General features: G+C 41.6%; 1 protein-coding gene across 1 annotated transcript in view; it reads right to left on the minus strand.

The window, feature by feature from the left end:
- SYT14 (synaptotagmin 14) overlaps positions 1–17,994 on the minus strand; it is a 102,976-nt gene that overhangs the window by 28,047 nt on the left and 56,935 nt on the right. The window contains exons 4-5 of the mRNA XM_054988502.1: positions 8,331–8,599; positions 4,114–4,563 (exon numbers count right to left, since the gene is read on the minus strand). Coding sequence (XP_054844477.1) covers positions 4,114–4,563; positions 8,331–8,599 — 719 coding nt within the window. The remainder of the gene's footprint in view (positions 1–4,113; positions 4,564–8,330; positions 8,600–17,994) is intronic.

Below are 17,994 nucleotides of genomic sequence, written 5' to 3' on the forward strand. Positions count from 1 at the left end.
AGGGGGAAGAGGGGTTATTTGGAGTTTTAATTTATCTATATATTGTCGAAGGCTTTCACAGCTGGGGAATGTTAGTTGTTGTAGATTTTCTGGGCTGTACGGCCGTGGTCTTGGCATTGTAGTTTCTGATGTTTCGCCAGCAGCTGTGACTGGCATCTTCAGAGGTGTAGCACCGAAAGACAGAAATCTCTGTGTCAATGTGTGGAGAAAATGTTAGCAGGTAATTTATATCTACTCGGGAAGGTGGGTTTGGACTGAGTCATCCTGTAAGAATTTCCTAGGTTGTGGCATGCTAATGGGGGGAAGCTTCACTGTATCCTGAGGAAGTTCTTTTGCATATGGATTGGTGGTTGATATGCTAATCTTATCTGTAGGTCTATTGTAAATTGTAGGGTATTTTGTTAGTCTGGTGTTTTTCAGGACTGGAAACCATGCCCTATTTTTCAGTCCTGATACACCTCTGAAGATGCCAGTCACAGCTGCTGGTGAAACGTCAGGAATTACAATGCCAAGACCACGGCCATACAGCCCAGAAAATCTACAACAACTAACAAAAATGTATTTTATTCTGTTTGTAAGCCCCACTGAACCATTAAGAAGGTGAGATGCCATTCAGAAGAAACGACATATGATATGTTCATAGATCCAGAGGAGTTAGCCGTGTTAGTTTGTAGTAGCAAAATAGAAGAGTCCAGTAGCACCTTTAAGACTAACCAACTTTACTGTAGCATAATTTTCGAGAATTGCAGTTCTCTTTATCAGATGCATGGACGGTAAGAAGAAACTGGTCAGATATATAGGTGGAGAGGGGAGAGGGGAGTAGATGCAATCAGTAGCTTCTGATAATGGGATTAGTTTGCTTCTGATAATGAAATCAGTTACTTCTGATAATGAGAACCAGTCACAGTCCCTATTCAATCCAAGCCTGACTGAGTCAAATTTACATATGAATTCCAACTCAGCAGCTTCCCACTGGATTCTGTTTTTGAAAGGTTTCTATTGAACTACAGTGACCTTTAAGTCCTTGATAGAATGTTCTGATAGATTGAAGTGTTCTTCCACTGGTTTTTGGATGTTGCCATTTTAATGTCAGATTTGTGTTCATTTATTCTTTTTTGCAGAGGTTGGCTGGTTTGTCCAATGTACAGAGCAGATGGACATTGTTGGCACAAGAAGGCATATAGGATGAGCAGCTGTAAGAGCCAGAGATGGTGTAGTTGACACCATTGGGTCCTGTAATTGTATTTCCTGGGTAGATATGAGGGCAGAGCTGGCATCTGGGTCTGTTGCAGGGTCTGGTACCTATGTTGGTGACTCTGCTAGCCGATTCATGGTTGTAGGTGAGAAGTACTCCGCTGAACAAAACGATGAACAAAGCACTGAACAGACACCATCACAGCAGCAATCACCCTTCCAACCCAGCAATGCACAATCATCATTACAAAGCTCCAGAAAAAAGAATTCCATATGGACACCCCCTGAGGGCCGCAACTCCTCATTGGACTTTTACACTGAATGCTTCCATTGACGTACACAGGCTGAGATAATTGACAAACAACATCACTTAAAGCAGAATCTCAGCCGTGCAGAAAGAGATGCCATAAACAGCCTCCAAAATAATTCTGGCATCGTAATCAAGGAAGCTGACAAAGGCGGCGCAGTTGTCATCATGGACAAACATAACTACATACAGGAAGCAGAGAGACAACTCTCCAACACAACATTCTATAAAACACTACCTTCTGTCCCTACGGAGCAATACAAAAGAGAACTCAATAAAATATTAAAGACACTCCCTATGAACATACAAGAACATATCCATACGGACACACCCCAGGAACCACGACCAGGAACATTCTACCTATTACCCCAAATCCACAAACCAGGACGCTCCATTGTTTCAGGAATGGGCACTATCACAGTAGGAGTCTCAGGATATATGGACTCTATCCTCAGGCCCTATGCCACCAGCACACCCAGCTATTTACGGGACACCACTGACTTTCTCAGGAAAATACAGTCCATTGACAACCTACCAGATGACACCATCCTAGCAACCATGGATGTGGAGGCTCTGTACACCAATATCCCACATGCAGATGGACTGCAAGCCATCAGGAATATTATCCCAGACAAAACCACAGCACACCTCGCCACTGAACTTTACCACTTCGTACTCACTCACAGTTACTTCAAATTTGGTGACAGCTTATATCTACAGGTTAACGGTACAGCCATGGGCACACACATGGCACCACAATATGCCAACATATTCATGGCGGACATGGAGCAACATTTCCTCAGCTCCCATCCACTGAAACCACTCCTGTACTTAAGATTCTTGGATGACATCTTCATCACTTGGACCCATGGGAAGGAAGCCCTTGAGAGATTTCATCAGGACTTCAACAATTTTCACCCTACTATCAACCTGAGCTTGGACCACTCTACACAACACGTACACTTCCTGGACACCACTGTTCAACTACATAATGGACAGATAAATACCACCTTATACCAGAAACCCACCAACCAATACTCGTATCTACATGCCTCCAGCTACCACTGTAAACATACCACTCAGTCGATTGTCTACAGCCAAGCCTTACGTTATAATCAGTTTGGTGTGAGAGCCAGTTTGGTGTAGTGGTTAAGAGCACGGGACTCTAATCTGGAGAGCCGGGTTTGATTCCCCGCTCCTCCACATGAAGCCAGCTGGGTGACCTTGGGCGAGTCACAGTTCTCTGGAGCTCTCTCAGCCCCACCCACCTCACAGGGTGATTGTTGTGGGGTAATAATAACACTTTGTAAACCGCTCTGAGTGGGCATTAAGTTGTCCTGAAGGGTGGTATATAAATCGAATGTTATGTTATTATTATAATCGTATCTGCTCCAATGCTCTTGATCAGGACTCCCATTTAAGAGATTTACGACAAGCATTTTTGAGGCTACATACCCACCTAATGAAGCGAGGAAACAAATCGACAGGGCCAGACTAGTACCCAGAAACAGCCTGCTCCAGGACAAACCTAAAGGAACTAACAGCAGAACACCACTGGTTGTCACCTACAGTTCCCAGCTCAAACCCATCCAACATATCATCAGTGACCTACAACCCATCCTGGAAAATGATGCCTCACTCTCACAAGCTCTGGGTGGAAGACCTCTCCTTGCCTACAGACAGCCCCCCCAACCTTAAACGATTTCTCACCTACAACCATGAATCAGCTAGCAGAGTAACCAACACAGGTACCATGCATCTGACGAAGAGAACTGTGATTCTTGAAAGCTTATGCTACAGTAAAGTTGGTTAGTCTTAAAGGCGCTACTGGACTCTTCTATATAATCTGTTGTCACCTATGTGTTATGTCAGTCTGAGTTCCAGCTAAATAACACACACGACATCATTTCGGGTTAGAAATGGATTATACCTAGACTTAAGTCAGAAACCAAAGAAATTATATTGAAGCAGAAAACAAGAGGCAAGCACTGGACACTTCCCAGGGAGCCGTCTACATGCTCCAACTAGATCCTAACTCCAAGTGAGTTCTCATATCCCCACCTGCTCTGCAGCTTGCTGTCCTTCTCTAAAGAACTGAAAGCTTTCAAGCTCTGTGCCTGGAACCTTGCATGCCAGGACTGCTGTATTAACTCTAGACAGACATTTTGTCATCTCTGGCAAGGGAGGCTCTGGGGACTGTTGAGGCCCTTAGGCAAGGGCAGTGGCTCTTCAAGGGGATCAAGGTTGTAGGATGATACCTTAGAGGTTTCAGAGAGCTCTTGGCAATTGGGTCAATTCTGGAGATGGTATCTGGCACTTCTAAAACCTGTGCCATCAGATTCCAGTTAATGTTGGCATCTGAGTCAGTGTTTTGGTCACTGCTGGAGACTTGGGTCATGACACAGAGGAAGCAAACAGATGATAATATATAAAATTGAAAGAAAACTTGCTCATAAAATCTAACACTGATGTGACAAAAAAGGTCTCCCAACCCACTGCACAGCTGACAATCTTTCAAATGTGCCAGAATTTTAATTACTACTGGTATAAGTAAGTGTTCTGTTTCAAATAATTTTATCTCATTCCATACACGTTGTTGATTTAATACTCACAGAAATACTGTATGCTGGCTCCAGTATCACTGGTACTGACATCTTCCCTTGAAGGTTTAATTTGGTTAAATAAAATATTTTTTCTCCTAGAATCCTCTCTCTTTTCATGCGGTGCACACTGTACAGTCTAAAGCGTACGGCATAATTCCCAATCATCTCAGATTCAATATGATTAAATTTGAATGTCTCTGTGAAGACAGGGCATGGGCCCCGCTGGATGCTGGTTTTTGCTCTTTGCTTCTTGATAGGAAGAAGAACCAGGTGTACTTGCCATGAACTTCCACTTGTCCTGTTATAAGTAGGAATGTCTGTAGCAGCTGTCACTGTTACCAGAAGCTTCTGTTCCTGCGAGTCATAATCAAAAGTCACATCCAGCGTGCCATATTTAGCTTCTGGTTCAGGATCAAAAGATTTAGGGAGCTGTGATGATGATCCTCGAGCTGACACCTCCTAAATGAAACAGAAAAAAGAGGTTTTTACATATATATGCTTTTGTTTATTCATCTATTGATACAGTTTGGTAAAAAATATATAATCATACACCTTTGTTTTTTGTATTAAAATCGTCTCAAAATGCTTCTGCTAGCCTGGGTGATCTGATGTGTTTGTTCATTTCATACACGAGATAATCAAATATTCAATGGAAGATAATCAAATATTCAATGGACGACAACAACCAGCCATGTGAAGCAAGATGCATTTACAGCTTGCCAAAAGGCCCAATCAGAAAAGGGGAAAATGGGGCTAAAAGGTGAAGAGCAGTATAACCCAAAATCTTTGACCTGGAGTAGCTTTTATGAAAGGTTGTAGTTGTAAGATAATGTTGGAGGAAATGGAAGGGGAAGTTGGGGGATTAGCAATGCAACACTAAACAAGTTATGCAGTGACTTTAATTGACTTCAAAGGGCATAACTGTTTAGGATTGCGCTGTAAGTTTAACTGGACACAGATGATTTCAGATTCTGGAGTGTGCTTGAATAAAAATTAACACTATGGCTTGGATCCAACACCCTATTTCTGTAGGCAGAAGGACTTTCTCACCTCCCCCCTCCTGCTGCAGCTGAAAGTGCCCCCTTGAAAACTGTTCTTGGATTCCACTAAGGGCCAAGCTACACATGACGAATGACACTTGAACGGCAAGTGGATTGAGTGGAGGGCAAGTGAACAGGGAGAAATACACTTGCCGTTCAAGTGTCATTCGTCATGTGTAGCTTGGCCCTCAGAGAAACTCTGTGCTGAATTCAAACATCCATCTATTCGCCCGCCTGCCCACCCGCTCACCCACCTCTCTCTCTCTCTCTCCCTCCAACGGGGACTCAAGGCAGCTTACAACATTCTTTCCTCCATTTTATCCTCAAACAGCAAACCCATGACATAGGTTAGACTGAGATGAAGTTCACCCAGCAAATTTCCATGACAGAATGGGGATTTGAACAGTAAAGATTTGCAAAAACTAGAACTAAGTGCCAGTCTTTGGGCTGTTATACAGAAGCATAGAATACAGGAGTAAATTAATTGTGCTTCTAGCTCTCTGCTGCTAATTATAATGTTCAAAGCAAGTGTGCACAGACCTAACACAGCCAACATGACTATACAGAGGTATATGAGCTTGTTTCACACATTACATTAGGAAAAGGATTCACCTGTGACATTTTTGTGTCAGGCTGCTTTTAATAGCACAAGAGCAGGGTCAGTGTGGTGAAAGGACAGCCAATTTTGTCCAGGGAGTGGATCCAGAAGGAGTATTTTCAGTGACCCTTTATGCTACAAGTTACTTCTTTGCTGTTTCTGCAGCTACCACTCAGTTCTTATCCTTAAATTGCACCTCTCAGTATGCATTATCAGTATTACTAAAGCTTTAGTGAAGTTCCAGTTTAAGGACAAATTATGTCCTGCCCTATTCTTGGGAAATGGGTAAGCATAAACGAACACCAAGGTACTCTTCTTTAAAACCCAGTTCTTTAAAAGAGAACAATTTATTATTAAGAAAAAAACATAAAATATCTAAACCTATACCACTATTAAAATGTTTTAGAAGCATAAGCAAGTGAATTGATTCAAAAGTTAATATATATATGTATATATTTGGCCTAGTTACTCAACCATCTAGAGTAATTGAAACAGATCTCAGTACAAATGCTAAATTATTAACTGTACCTTATTCTGCTTTTTTTGGTTAAGGGTTAGATCCAGATGAATGTTTCTGGTTCCTTTAGGAACAGGATTTCCGGGGGCATTTGGAGCTTTCACAGGAAGGAGATAGGAAAATCATATTCCACAGACACAGAAGTATCAGTCTGGATCAAAACCTAAATTTTAACTCCATATATGATATCACTCCCTTCCCTTTAGTCTTAACCTCCACCTATTGCTCAGCTCCCAACTCCTGCTTCTCCTCCCCAAGATTCTAAAAGGAGTCACTGGGTACAGGGCTAGAAATCCCACCAATCATGTATAAGATTTTTTTTAACCAATAAAAAACATCAGATTACAATTTCCAAGTAACAGTACTTATCCAAAATATGTCTATGAAAAACCTCTAATGTATATCTAATACTGTATGGTGACCTCATTTTCACAGACAGTAAAGAAGATGGCTGCTTCTTTGAACATCTGTGTGGACTTAATTCATACAGCAATCAGTTTTGAGTCAATGCACAGTGCAGAGGTGAAAAATCCCAACATGATATTTCTGCACTGATTTACCTATCATCAAGTCAGCCTAGAATTAAATTCTTTTTTCTTTTCTCATTGATTGTGCCCCCCCCCCCAAATGCAACAATTGTGTTATTTTCTATCTAAGATTTAATTCAGGTGACCAATCACAGTAATATTTTTTATGTGATAAGCAAATTCATTGTGTTTGAAATACAATAAGAGTGCTTGCATGTGGCATATTTATTTTCTCCAAGCACATTATTAACTGTAAGGAAGAATGACTCATACAAGTATAACAAAACTGTATCATTCATATAGAAAGAAAACGTATTTATCTTTTTTTACAAATGTTAAGGATTCTAATCAAAGGCTTCTGTCTGAAACATCAGAGCTTCAGTATAAAAGAGCCATATAACTGCAGTTTCTTTACTAGTTAACTGCAAAGCTTCCTTTTTGTAAATTGTATGTTCTGGCAAAGAGGAAAAATGGATAGAGAAGAGTGGCCTGGTATCTAAAATGAAACTCCACAGAGAGCATTATACAGAGCGAGATCATTTCACCATAGGTAGTATAATTTTGCCTTCTAACTGAGTTTTGCAATTGGAACCCATCTTCTGCACTCTAAGAAATGGCCATTCAGAGGTTCTGCCCCGGAGCTTCCCTTTCGGCCCCAGGACAGCTCCTCATCTCTAGGTGTAGGACCTCTCTGCTCCCTCCTCACCTGCTCTCTTCCATATGTACTGAGCCACAAAAGGCTCTTTAAAATGAGCCCAGATGGAGGCTTTGGCCTTTTTTGTGATTCACACGGGAAAAAGAAGTTTCAAAAATCCTTTTGTCTGTGGCTTAGCTAGAATATACAGGAGACAATGGAGGAGGCCCCATTTAACACAGTGATCCCCAAAGTGATGCCTTTAAGCACCAAGGTGCCTGCTAATGGACTTCCTTGTGCCCATTTGCGGCAAAGCTTCTCTTCTCTAAAGCAATAAAAAAATCCTGGTTTTAATTGTTTGATGTGGTGACATCACTTCAAATAGAAGGCTGCTTGGCTTACAATCTCTGAAATTTGTGATAACCCCAGCACCTGTGACAGGCTTTTCTGATTGCTCTCCATAGCTAGGGACAGGAAGCCTCCCAGCAATTCCCTTTGATGCTTGCCAGTGCACTGGCAGGAGGAATTGGGGGGAGGTCTGGCGTGCCAGCGTCAAGCTGGCATGGCAACATCATTTCCATTTTAAACTAGAAGTGACAACAGGCAAAGTAAAACCATAGAGATTTTGCAAAATGCTGGATTATCCCCTTCAATGTTCTGATGTCACTTCCGGGAGCGTGGAGAGTGACACGCCCCGTCCCCAACATAAGTCTCCCACCAATTGCTGGGGGATCCTGACAACCCTATCCATTGCAGCCATTTTGTGGTGGTACTCACTGCCTATCTTTAAAATTCCAAAAGTGCTCACAGACTCAATGAGATTGAGGCCCCTTCCTGTAAAGCAGCAGACCAATGCTATTTCATTATACCCTGCAGATTTTCAGTACAGCTGAAAAATTATTTTACTTACTTCCGGACTAAGGACAGCAGTACTATCACTTGGCACATCTTCTTCATATCCTTTATTATGGAAGCTTTCTATTTCATGGCCAGTACTTCCTTCACTTGGACACTTATATGAACATCTTGGACTGTTGCTACACTGAGAAAATTCACATTTGCTGTCACCAACTTCAGAGGGTGTACATGAAAGGTGTGGCGAGCCACCGTCATCTTGGTATGGTGGAGGCTGCAGTTCATCAAGAGGAGGCGTTTGTCTCATTCTTTGAATGCAGTTAGCTGTGAATAAATGACAGTCATTATAGACTTTTACTCTATAACTAACCTGGCTGGAGCATAAAAAACATTTCTGATGATTTCGTAATGTGAAATTCTCTACATAATTGGATGAAATCCAGACTGTGCGCCCTGATCCAAAGTGTTTGTCATCTTGTGTACAGCCTTGTGCAAACGCCTATCTTTATTCAAAAACAGCTGGTGGATCCAGATGCTTTCTATCTCTCTGTTCAATTTACTCTAATCCTCCAAAGCTTCACTTGCAATTCTTACCTTGCTTCTGTAAACTATTCAGCCCCTGGTTTAATTTCTGCCTTGATAATGCAGGTCAGGCTACTAGTAGATGCTCTTTCAGGCTCATTTTCTATATTTCCTTGATAAGATTCCAACTGTACTTGAGATACGATTTCTTGCCTGTCTTTTCTGGTTTGCTACCTTGACTTCTGGACTTGTCTAGATTCTGCTTGACTTCTGTGGCTGAAACCAGGCCTTGTTGCTGATTCTGAAAGCAATCCTATATTCTGTTGCCATTCTAGACCTGTTCCTGTAGAGACAATCAAGAACCCAATTCCCTGGCAGTTACATTTTCACACAGATTCTCTTAAATGAATCTTTAAAAAAAAATGGGAATTCAAATATTTAACAGATGACTACAGCATTATTTGTATATGTATAAGTGCCTGTGTGTGTGTGTGTGTGTGTGTGTGTGTGTGTGTGTGCATGCACACATGCAAATGTACATAGGAAAGGGTGAGAGACAAAAAATGAGAAACGGGACTACAAATAGTTAATCAAATAAAAATCTTTTTATTGGCTACAAAATTGCTCCCTTCCAATACTCAGGCAAGAAAAATATCAGGACTTACAAAAACTGCAAGAAATGATTTTAGAAATCTTTCCCCTTATTTCACACCTAAGAGGGAATGCCTCTTCAAAGATGGCACGAGCTGTGACACATACATGTATAATTCAAAAATAAAGTATGTTTTTTGCTTCAAAACCAGTATTTTATTCGTATGCAAATTTGTGCAGATTAATCAATTACTCACAATCAACAGACAATTTCTTTAATCAGTTGCTAGCCCTAACATAGTATTTTCAAAATGAAAAGTACACATGAAAGAAACTCAAAGGAGAAATAGGTAGAATCATGTACTGAAAAAATACTGTGCATTTGCTCTAAAACGATATAAATTCAACCCAAAACATAGCTCTACAAAGATCAGAGCAGAAACAAGCTAGGGCTCTCATCAGCAAAGATCTAAAACAAGAGTCCAGTGGCAGCTTAAAGTGGTACATTTGCTGTGGCACAAGCTTTCAAGAGCCAGAGCATATTTGAGCAGATGCATGAAGGCTTACTCTCAGCTGGTCAACATATATACGCACAAAGGTAGATGTGTGTGTGTGTGGGAGGCTAAATACAGAAGCCAAATGGCCCAGCATTCCCATCCCATCAACATGTTCCATTACCATTGAATGGTATACCATTGAAAATACAGTCTAAAAACAACAAAGACTGATATGGTTGTCCCTGGAGTTTAAAATAAAAAATGTTTGAATGCATTAGACTTTTCTAACACACTAAATATGGGCAATACACCAAAGAGAGGTATATTATTATAAGAGAGGAAGTGGAACGACTAATGCAAGCTAACCAATTTCTATCTATTTGAATATAGGCCACATTGGAAAAATCAAATATCATCTTTAATATTAACTATCCCTCTTGTTGTTTCAGCAGCAATCTCCATCTGATTGCTTTTCTCCTGTGCGACTTTTCCATTGCTCCTACTATAGTTTGGTCCCTAGTCTTCTCTGTTAGTTTCACACACAAAAAATAGCATTGCTGTTACTTTGAACACCTTGCAGTTTCCCACAGGTCTTCATCATCTGCACTATTCTAGCTCTATAGTCAGTTTTGCCCAACCATATCTACAGTTTCTGCCTCATTAACATCTGGAAACTGCTGCCTCAACTCTGTGGTTTCAAATCCCCAGTTAGAGAAAACAGCTACCATCCCATTTTCCAGTTAGCTTTGAGATCCTTTTGCACTTCTTTAATTATTCATAATATTGAAGAAATGCATATTGTTATCAATTACCAAACCTGATTGTAATTACCTTATAGGAATTATACAACTTGCTAATTTTTTTGCAAGTAATGCTTTGCAATTATCAGGACTATTTTCATTCTCAGTGGTACCCCCACCCCTATTCCTCTTCATGCAGCATTCTGCGTGTTTATTTTTAATCTAACCTAAGTTTCAAAAGTTTTAATTCTTCAGGGGTTTCTAGGCAAATGTTAAAACAATTTAAATAAAACATAAAATGAAATACATGTTTAAAAATTAAAGAAACTCCTTTATTCTGAATGATTAAATACCCGCAGAGGTTTCTGCTATGCTATTTGGGCAACTGCAAATGGAATTTTTGTGTTTAAATATTTTTTGTGCTGAGAAAAGTTCATTTCACCAAATAACCCTACACTGCAAGGAGAGTATAGAATATAAATCGTAAATATTTAATGCAGACCTGGGGTTCTTTTTTCTTTTAAAACAGAAAGATTACATGACTGTACGCAAACAGGATTATTTTACAATGGAAGTGGGTTGTCTCAGCATCCTGGTACAGAGGAATCTCTGCTTGTATTGCATGCCTATCAAAATGAACACAATGAATATTAAACTGGAAACATAGCTGTATGTTGTGAAAATAAATCTTCAATAATGATTTGTAAATTGGGGGGGATAATTTTGTGCCCTAATTCTGATCCCAAATACAAGCTTTTCAAATTCATGTGTCCTGAAAATAAGCAAATGTATTAAAATATTATTACAGCATAACTGTTCATTTCTTAATAATTCCTTAAGTGGGCTTGCCATATACGTAAGCACTGGGCAGCAAAGTAAGAGAAAGGAAAAGAGGGTGTTGGGGTACCATAAAAAGCCGGAGCTGAGATCTGTGCATGCCTTCTGACCTTACGCAGCCAGTGAACATTGGCAGTGGACATAGCAGTGTAAACCTTGCTGAGAAGCAAGAAGCATACCAGTGGAGGGCGCTTCTGGCTATACAACAGCTATGTCATTGCTGTGCTATGCACTTCTAAGCATCCTCTACTTCCATGAACTTACACTGCCAATAAGGTCATGGGCTCTCTTTTGCTCAGCAGCAGTGGTTGCATTCTGTTTTCAACACACACACATATCCCACACACAACTGCATGTAATCCTGACGCTGCTGACATTTGAATGACCCCAGTCTAAAAGGTAGCTCCTTCTGTTTGTTTATTAATTAATTAATTTATTTATTTATAGCTTGGCTTTTTCACTAAAACTAAAGTCATCAGATGACTAACACATTTAAATGTTTATATGAACATGTATTTATTTATTTGCACTAATTAGCCACATTGTTTTAAAAAGAATTTTTATTTATTAGAAAATTTCTATGCCACCTCTCCAGAGTATCTGCTTAAGGCAGCTTACAAAACACAACAACAATCCAGCACCATAAAAGCTGACAATTAGACACCCAAGAGTGTGCAAAACAGTTTAAAACATAAAGCTGCCTTCTAGCAAATTGCATTATTTGGGTCAGGCATCCCAGAGCTGTGTACTCTAACTGCCAGCAATTCTCGAACATCTCCAGCAGAAGAGCCCAGCTATCTAAGAGCTTTTAACTGGAGATGCTGGGGACTGAACCTTGTTCAACATATCTGAGTAATTTACTCAGCCAACAAGCTGCGCAAGCATATAGTGCAGAGGTTGGCTGCAGCATGCTCCTCACCCTTCATATGGGTCTAGAAGATCGGAGAAGAAACACCCTGCCCTATTGAAAAGATTATGAGGATTCCATTGGAAAATAATAGTAGAGTAATTAAAATATATACTTCCACACAATATGTTGACATAGAATTATTTGACTTTAAATTAAACCAGCACATGAAGCACATTGCAGTGCTGAGAAATCCTATGAGATTTTGAAACTCATACAATAAAGATAATCTGATTATTCTTGTTCTTAAATACATTCTGGGCTGCCCAGGTTTATGCCTCCATTTGATGACATAATTGCTGAAATCACTCCTCCCATGAATCTTATTTCATATTCTAAAGCAAATCCATGGATGCTATAAAACAGACACGTATAGGCTAGACAAGCATGGTTGTCATTACATTTGTATTTTAGAACATCAGAGTGGGGTAAAGCAAGAGAAGGGTCCATGAACAGAAGTTCTGTGCAGTTTTTGCTGTATTTTAATAATTTATATTTAAGGTGGATTATGTAGTATAAATCAATGTGAACTACAGCAGCAACCTCTCATAAACAACGCAATTGGGTATAGAAAGTCAGTACATAGTCCTTTTCCAAAGTATCTCTCCAAACCATTTTGATACAGTACAGCCCTCCTACCTGTGTAAAAGAGCTCTTCTGAATAACAGAAAGCCAGGAGAGTTGAAGCCATCCTAACCTTTTCAGGCAGGCCATTCCACAAAATGAGACACACAGCAGAGAATGTGTGTGTGTGTGTGTTCCGGTTTCAAGTGGGCAGCCATGTTAGTCTGTAGAAGTATTTGTTGGCCTTTAAGGTGCTACTCCCTGTCCTGGATTATCCAGGCTAGCCCAGACTCATTAGATCTCAGAAGCTAAGCAGGGTCAGCTTTGGTTAGTACTTGAACGGGCGACTACTAAATAAACTGAGAGTTGCAAGAAGGGCCAGTTGCAGGCTTTGATGGGCCTTGGGATAGGATGCTGAGGGTCCTCCTCCCCTCCTGTGCCCACCACCAGGACCCCCATTCATTTCTCCCTTCCTGTCCTCACCCAGGTATTCCCACCTGCTGATGCATCCTTCCCCTGCCTGCTCATGACCACTCCCACAGCCTCCTGCATACCCTTTCCTCAATGGCAATGGGAGGTATGCTGCTGCTGTGACCGTCACACTTCTCCTGGCTGTGCTGGGCAGCCCTGGTAGCTCCCAGCACAGGAGGTGGAGCTCTTGCAAGCAAGTGGGCAAGAGAGACATACAATCAGGTGTCAGAGGGCCAGTGGCAGTAAGTCCTGCCAGAAGCCCTGGGCCCTGGCAGATGCCCCACGTCAGGACATGATAACGCCAGCTCTGGAGGCAAGCAATGGTAAACCACCTCCATTCATCTCTTGCCTTTAAAATCCTGGGGGGAGGGGGTCACCATAAGTTAGTTGTGACTTGATGGCACTTTGCATACAAGGTAATGCTGTACTCAAGACTAGATTACTGTAGAGCACTTTATGTGAGGTTGCCTTTGAAAACTCTTCAGAAACTTCAGTGGCACCCAGGTTACTGTTGGGGTCTGGATACAGGGATCCTATGGTATGATAAAGTAAAGGTCAATGTTAAAAATCATTATAATAGGTGAGCCATCTTGAGAATACAGAACAAATATAACAACAACAACATTCGATTTATATACTGCCCTTCAGGACAACTTAATGCCCACTCAGAGCGGTTTACAAAGTATGTTACTATTATCCCCACAACAAAACAACCTGTGAGGCGCGTGGGGCCAAGACAGCTCTAGAAGAACTGTGACTGAGCCAAAGTCACCCTGCTGGCTTCAAGAGGAGGAGTGGGGAATCAAACCTGGCTCTCCAGATTAGAGTCCCACGGTCTTAACCACTACACCAAACTGGCTCTCTGAGACTGTCTCAGAAGACACTGCTTTGGATTTCAACACAGGAAGAGTTTTACAAACGTGAAATGATAACTAAACGGGGAGTGGTTGACTTACAGAGATTTATCAGAGTTCTCACAAGGCGATTGTAAACTAAAGACAAAGGAAGATCTAATAGCTGAAGGTTTCAAATGTCAATATTTTTTTAATGCACAATTATTAGAAAAGTTTAAATCAGATAAAAATTATAGAGCTTTGTGCAAATGATGAACATGTTATTTCTATAATGTATAAATTTTTATTGAAATTTGATACAGAAGAAGAATGCGTTAAAGATTGTATGATAAAATGGGCTAAAAGTTTTGAGTATAATATACAAATGGACCAGTGGGAAAATCTGTGGGTAGAGAGGCTCAACTTTGAGTTCCATACTCAAAAGAAAACTTTTATAAAATGACTAGCTCGATATTTGTGCTTCGCTACAGTATTGAACTACTTTTAATCCAGTTATAATACTTATGGGTTTGTAATATTTTTTGGTTTGTGGGGTTCATTTCCAAGTTGGTTTTGTTGTATAATAGCATAGTACCTGAGCTTCACAAAGGTGTTTGAATAAAGTGAAGCATGTTGATGTCAAAAACCGATTAAGTGAATTTTGAAATGTAACATTTATTGAAGAGATTTTAAAAGGAAAAGATTGTAGTGCAATAAATAAAGTGAAAAATACACACAAACTGTTCTTTTCCTACTGAAGGACCTCTTTGTAGACCACATTGGTGGTTTTCCCCTCAGGTGCTAGGATCACCAGGCTGCTGGGTGAGCTCACTCTGCAGCAGGCCACGTAGAACTGCCCATGTGAGAAGCAGTCCTCCCTCTAGTCAATTTCTGCCACCTTCAGTGTCTGCCCCTGGGACTTGCTGATTGTCATAGCAAAGCAGGCCTTGAGGGGGAACTGCAGTCTCTTGAACTCGAATGAGTTACCTGATGGTATAAGTGGTATGCTTGGTATGAACACTGACTCCTCCCGAGCACTGCCGGTGAACAATGTGACTTTGATGATGTTCCTGTGGGTGCTTACATCATGAAAGGAATGTTCTCCCCAAATTTCATGCTTCTAGGTTTCGGCTAGGCAGTGATGAGTCAGTCAGGACACTTGTCTTTATATATATATAGATGTGTCGGTGGTATATGTCTCCAGATAAATTAGCAAAAATGGTCAAAGGTATCTCAAACAAATGCTGGAAATGTGAGCAGCATGAAGGAACATTTTATCACCTTTGGTTACAAATTCATACCAATTTGAAGATCAATATAGAATTTAACCAGAAGCCTTTTTGTTGGGCCTAAGGGGCACACAGTTGGAAAATTAATATGGTATCTTCTTTTTATATATCACAATGGTGACAAGGCTTTTATATGCATAAAAAGGAAAAGTACAGTACTGCCTTCAATGGATGACTGGATTGTGAAAATGAGTTAGCTGAAATGGCTAAATTTACTGCTTTATTTATTTTATTTATTTATTTATATTTCAATTTATATACCGCCCATCCCCAGGGGCTCTGGGCGGTGAACAGTTAAAATCGATAAAAACAAGAACTAAAATCAATATACAAACAATAAAACAAATTAACAAAGTGCAGTGGTGGGGAGAACCCTCCCCCACCCCAAAGGTGGGAGGCCGACATGGCACCGCCCCCTTCAATCACCGAAAGCCTGGCGGAACAGCTCTGTCTTGCAGGCCCAGCGGAACGATAATATGTCCCGCTGGGCCCGGGTTTCCATTGACAGAGCGTTCCACCAGTCTGAGGCCAGGACTGAAAAGGCCCTGGCCCTGGTTGAAGGGAGGCGGGCTTCCTTAGGGCCGGGGACCACAAGTAAATATTTATTCGCTGATCGAAGCGATCTCCAGGGAACGTACAGGGAGAGGCGGTCCCGAAGATATGCTGGTCCCAACCTGCTCAGGGCTTTAAAGGTAAGAACCAACACTTTGAACCTGATTCGGAATTCAACCGGAAGTCAGTGCAGCTGGCGCAGGACAGGTGTGATGTGTGACTGGTAAGGTATACCAGTCAGGACCCGTGCAGCCGCATTCTGGACCAGTTGTAGTTTCAGGATCAGGCCCAGGGGTAGCCCAGCGTAGAGTGAGTTACAGTAATCTAGCCTGGAGGTGACCGTTGCATGGATCACCTCAATCAGAGATAACATTCATAACAAATTGGAAACCTCTGATTGACTTTCTGCGTGAAATGGGAAAAGATGAACTGATGATTTGTGGATTTGATTTCTAAGAAGATAAATTTGGAGAAATTAAATAAACGGGGTAACATAGAAAAGGTAAATTTTTGAGGTAGCAAGGCTATAAGTATAATGTTTGTAAGGATAGCACAGGTGTTGTAGAGAAAATTAAAAATGGTTTCTTACATATGTATCATTTTTCTCTGTTCTTTTTCTCTAGTTTCTGTTCTCTTTCTTTCTCTTTTCTTTTTCTCCTTCTCTATTTCTGTTTTTTTCTGGTTTTTTTCCCCCTCTGGGCAGCCCAATCCTAGGGCCTGAGTCAGTGCCCCTGCCCACACATCGACGTAAAAGAGGCGCTGCTCTGCCACTCCCTATGGACTTTTGCAGGAGAGCCACGCCAGTGCCAGAGCTCAGCAAAGTGTGGTGTGGCCACTGCCAAGAGCACCTGCCCGCCGTTCCCCTGACAATCCCACCCACACTAGTCAATGGTCACACCACTCTCCTTTTGTTTTTAAAGAAATTTTTATTGGGTGAGTAAAAATTAATATTACAGATTTTAAATTAAAACCCTCACTTCCATGTTCTCCCACCCTTTCCCCTCCCCCCTTAATCTAAGACTTCCAACTGTTTTCCAGGAGTGACTATTCTGCGCTGGTGAGGAAAAACAGCAGCTGGCAAGCTGTCCTCACAGGGAAGCAGTGCAAAGGAGGAGAAGGAAGACGTTCTCCCGGCACCAGTCCAGATACCAGAGATGGCACAAATCCAAACAGCCCTGCCGGTGGAGAAGCTCATGGATGAGAACTACCAGGTATGGTCCATCCGAATGCAGCATTACCTTAAGAGGGAAAGTCTTTGGGTCTGTGTTGACAACCCTCCAGACGACCCCACGCCGGCAGAGGCGGCGAAAGATGAGAGGGCACTGGCTATGATTGTGTTAAGCATAGCCGACAGCCAGCTAAACTATGTGGCTCACGAAAACACAGCTCAGGCAGCTTGGAAGGCACTCAAGGCCGTGCACCTGCGTGAGTCAGCAGGAGTTTTGATAGCCTTAACGAGAGCCCTGTACCGAAGGGTTCAGAAGCCTGGAGAACCAGTGCAAGAACACATAGCCGCATTGACGCAAAGCTTCAGGGACCTGGAGCTAAGAGGAAAGACTTTCTCAGAGCCGGACCAGGTATATATTTTGCTCTCCAGCCTAGCACCTGAGTATGATATTCTCCTGACAACATTGGAGATGGTGCAAGCAGACGATTTAACATGGAGCTATGTTGTAGCTAAACTGCTGGATTATGAAAGGAGGCGAAGAGACAAGCTGTTATCTGAGTCTGGGCGTGCAGCCAAGTCTGGGCATGCAGCCAAACCTGGGAACGCAGCCAAGTCTACAGCGTGTTCTGAGGGGCCCGACAGCCAACTCCAGAGAGACAACAGGCAAGCTGTTCAGATGTCTCCAGTTTTGCTGGCAACCAGAAACTGCTGGACATGCAGAAGCAAATCCCATTTTCGTAGAGAGTGC

This window comes from Eublepharis macularius, chromosome 1 (assembly GCF_028583425.1).
Source record: "Eublepharis macularius isolate TG4126 chromosome 1, MPM_Emac_v1.0, whole genome shotgun sequence".
NCBI lineage: Eukaryota > Metazoa > Chordata > Lepidosauria > Squamata > Eublepharidae > Eublepharis > Eublepharis macularius.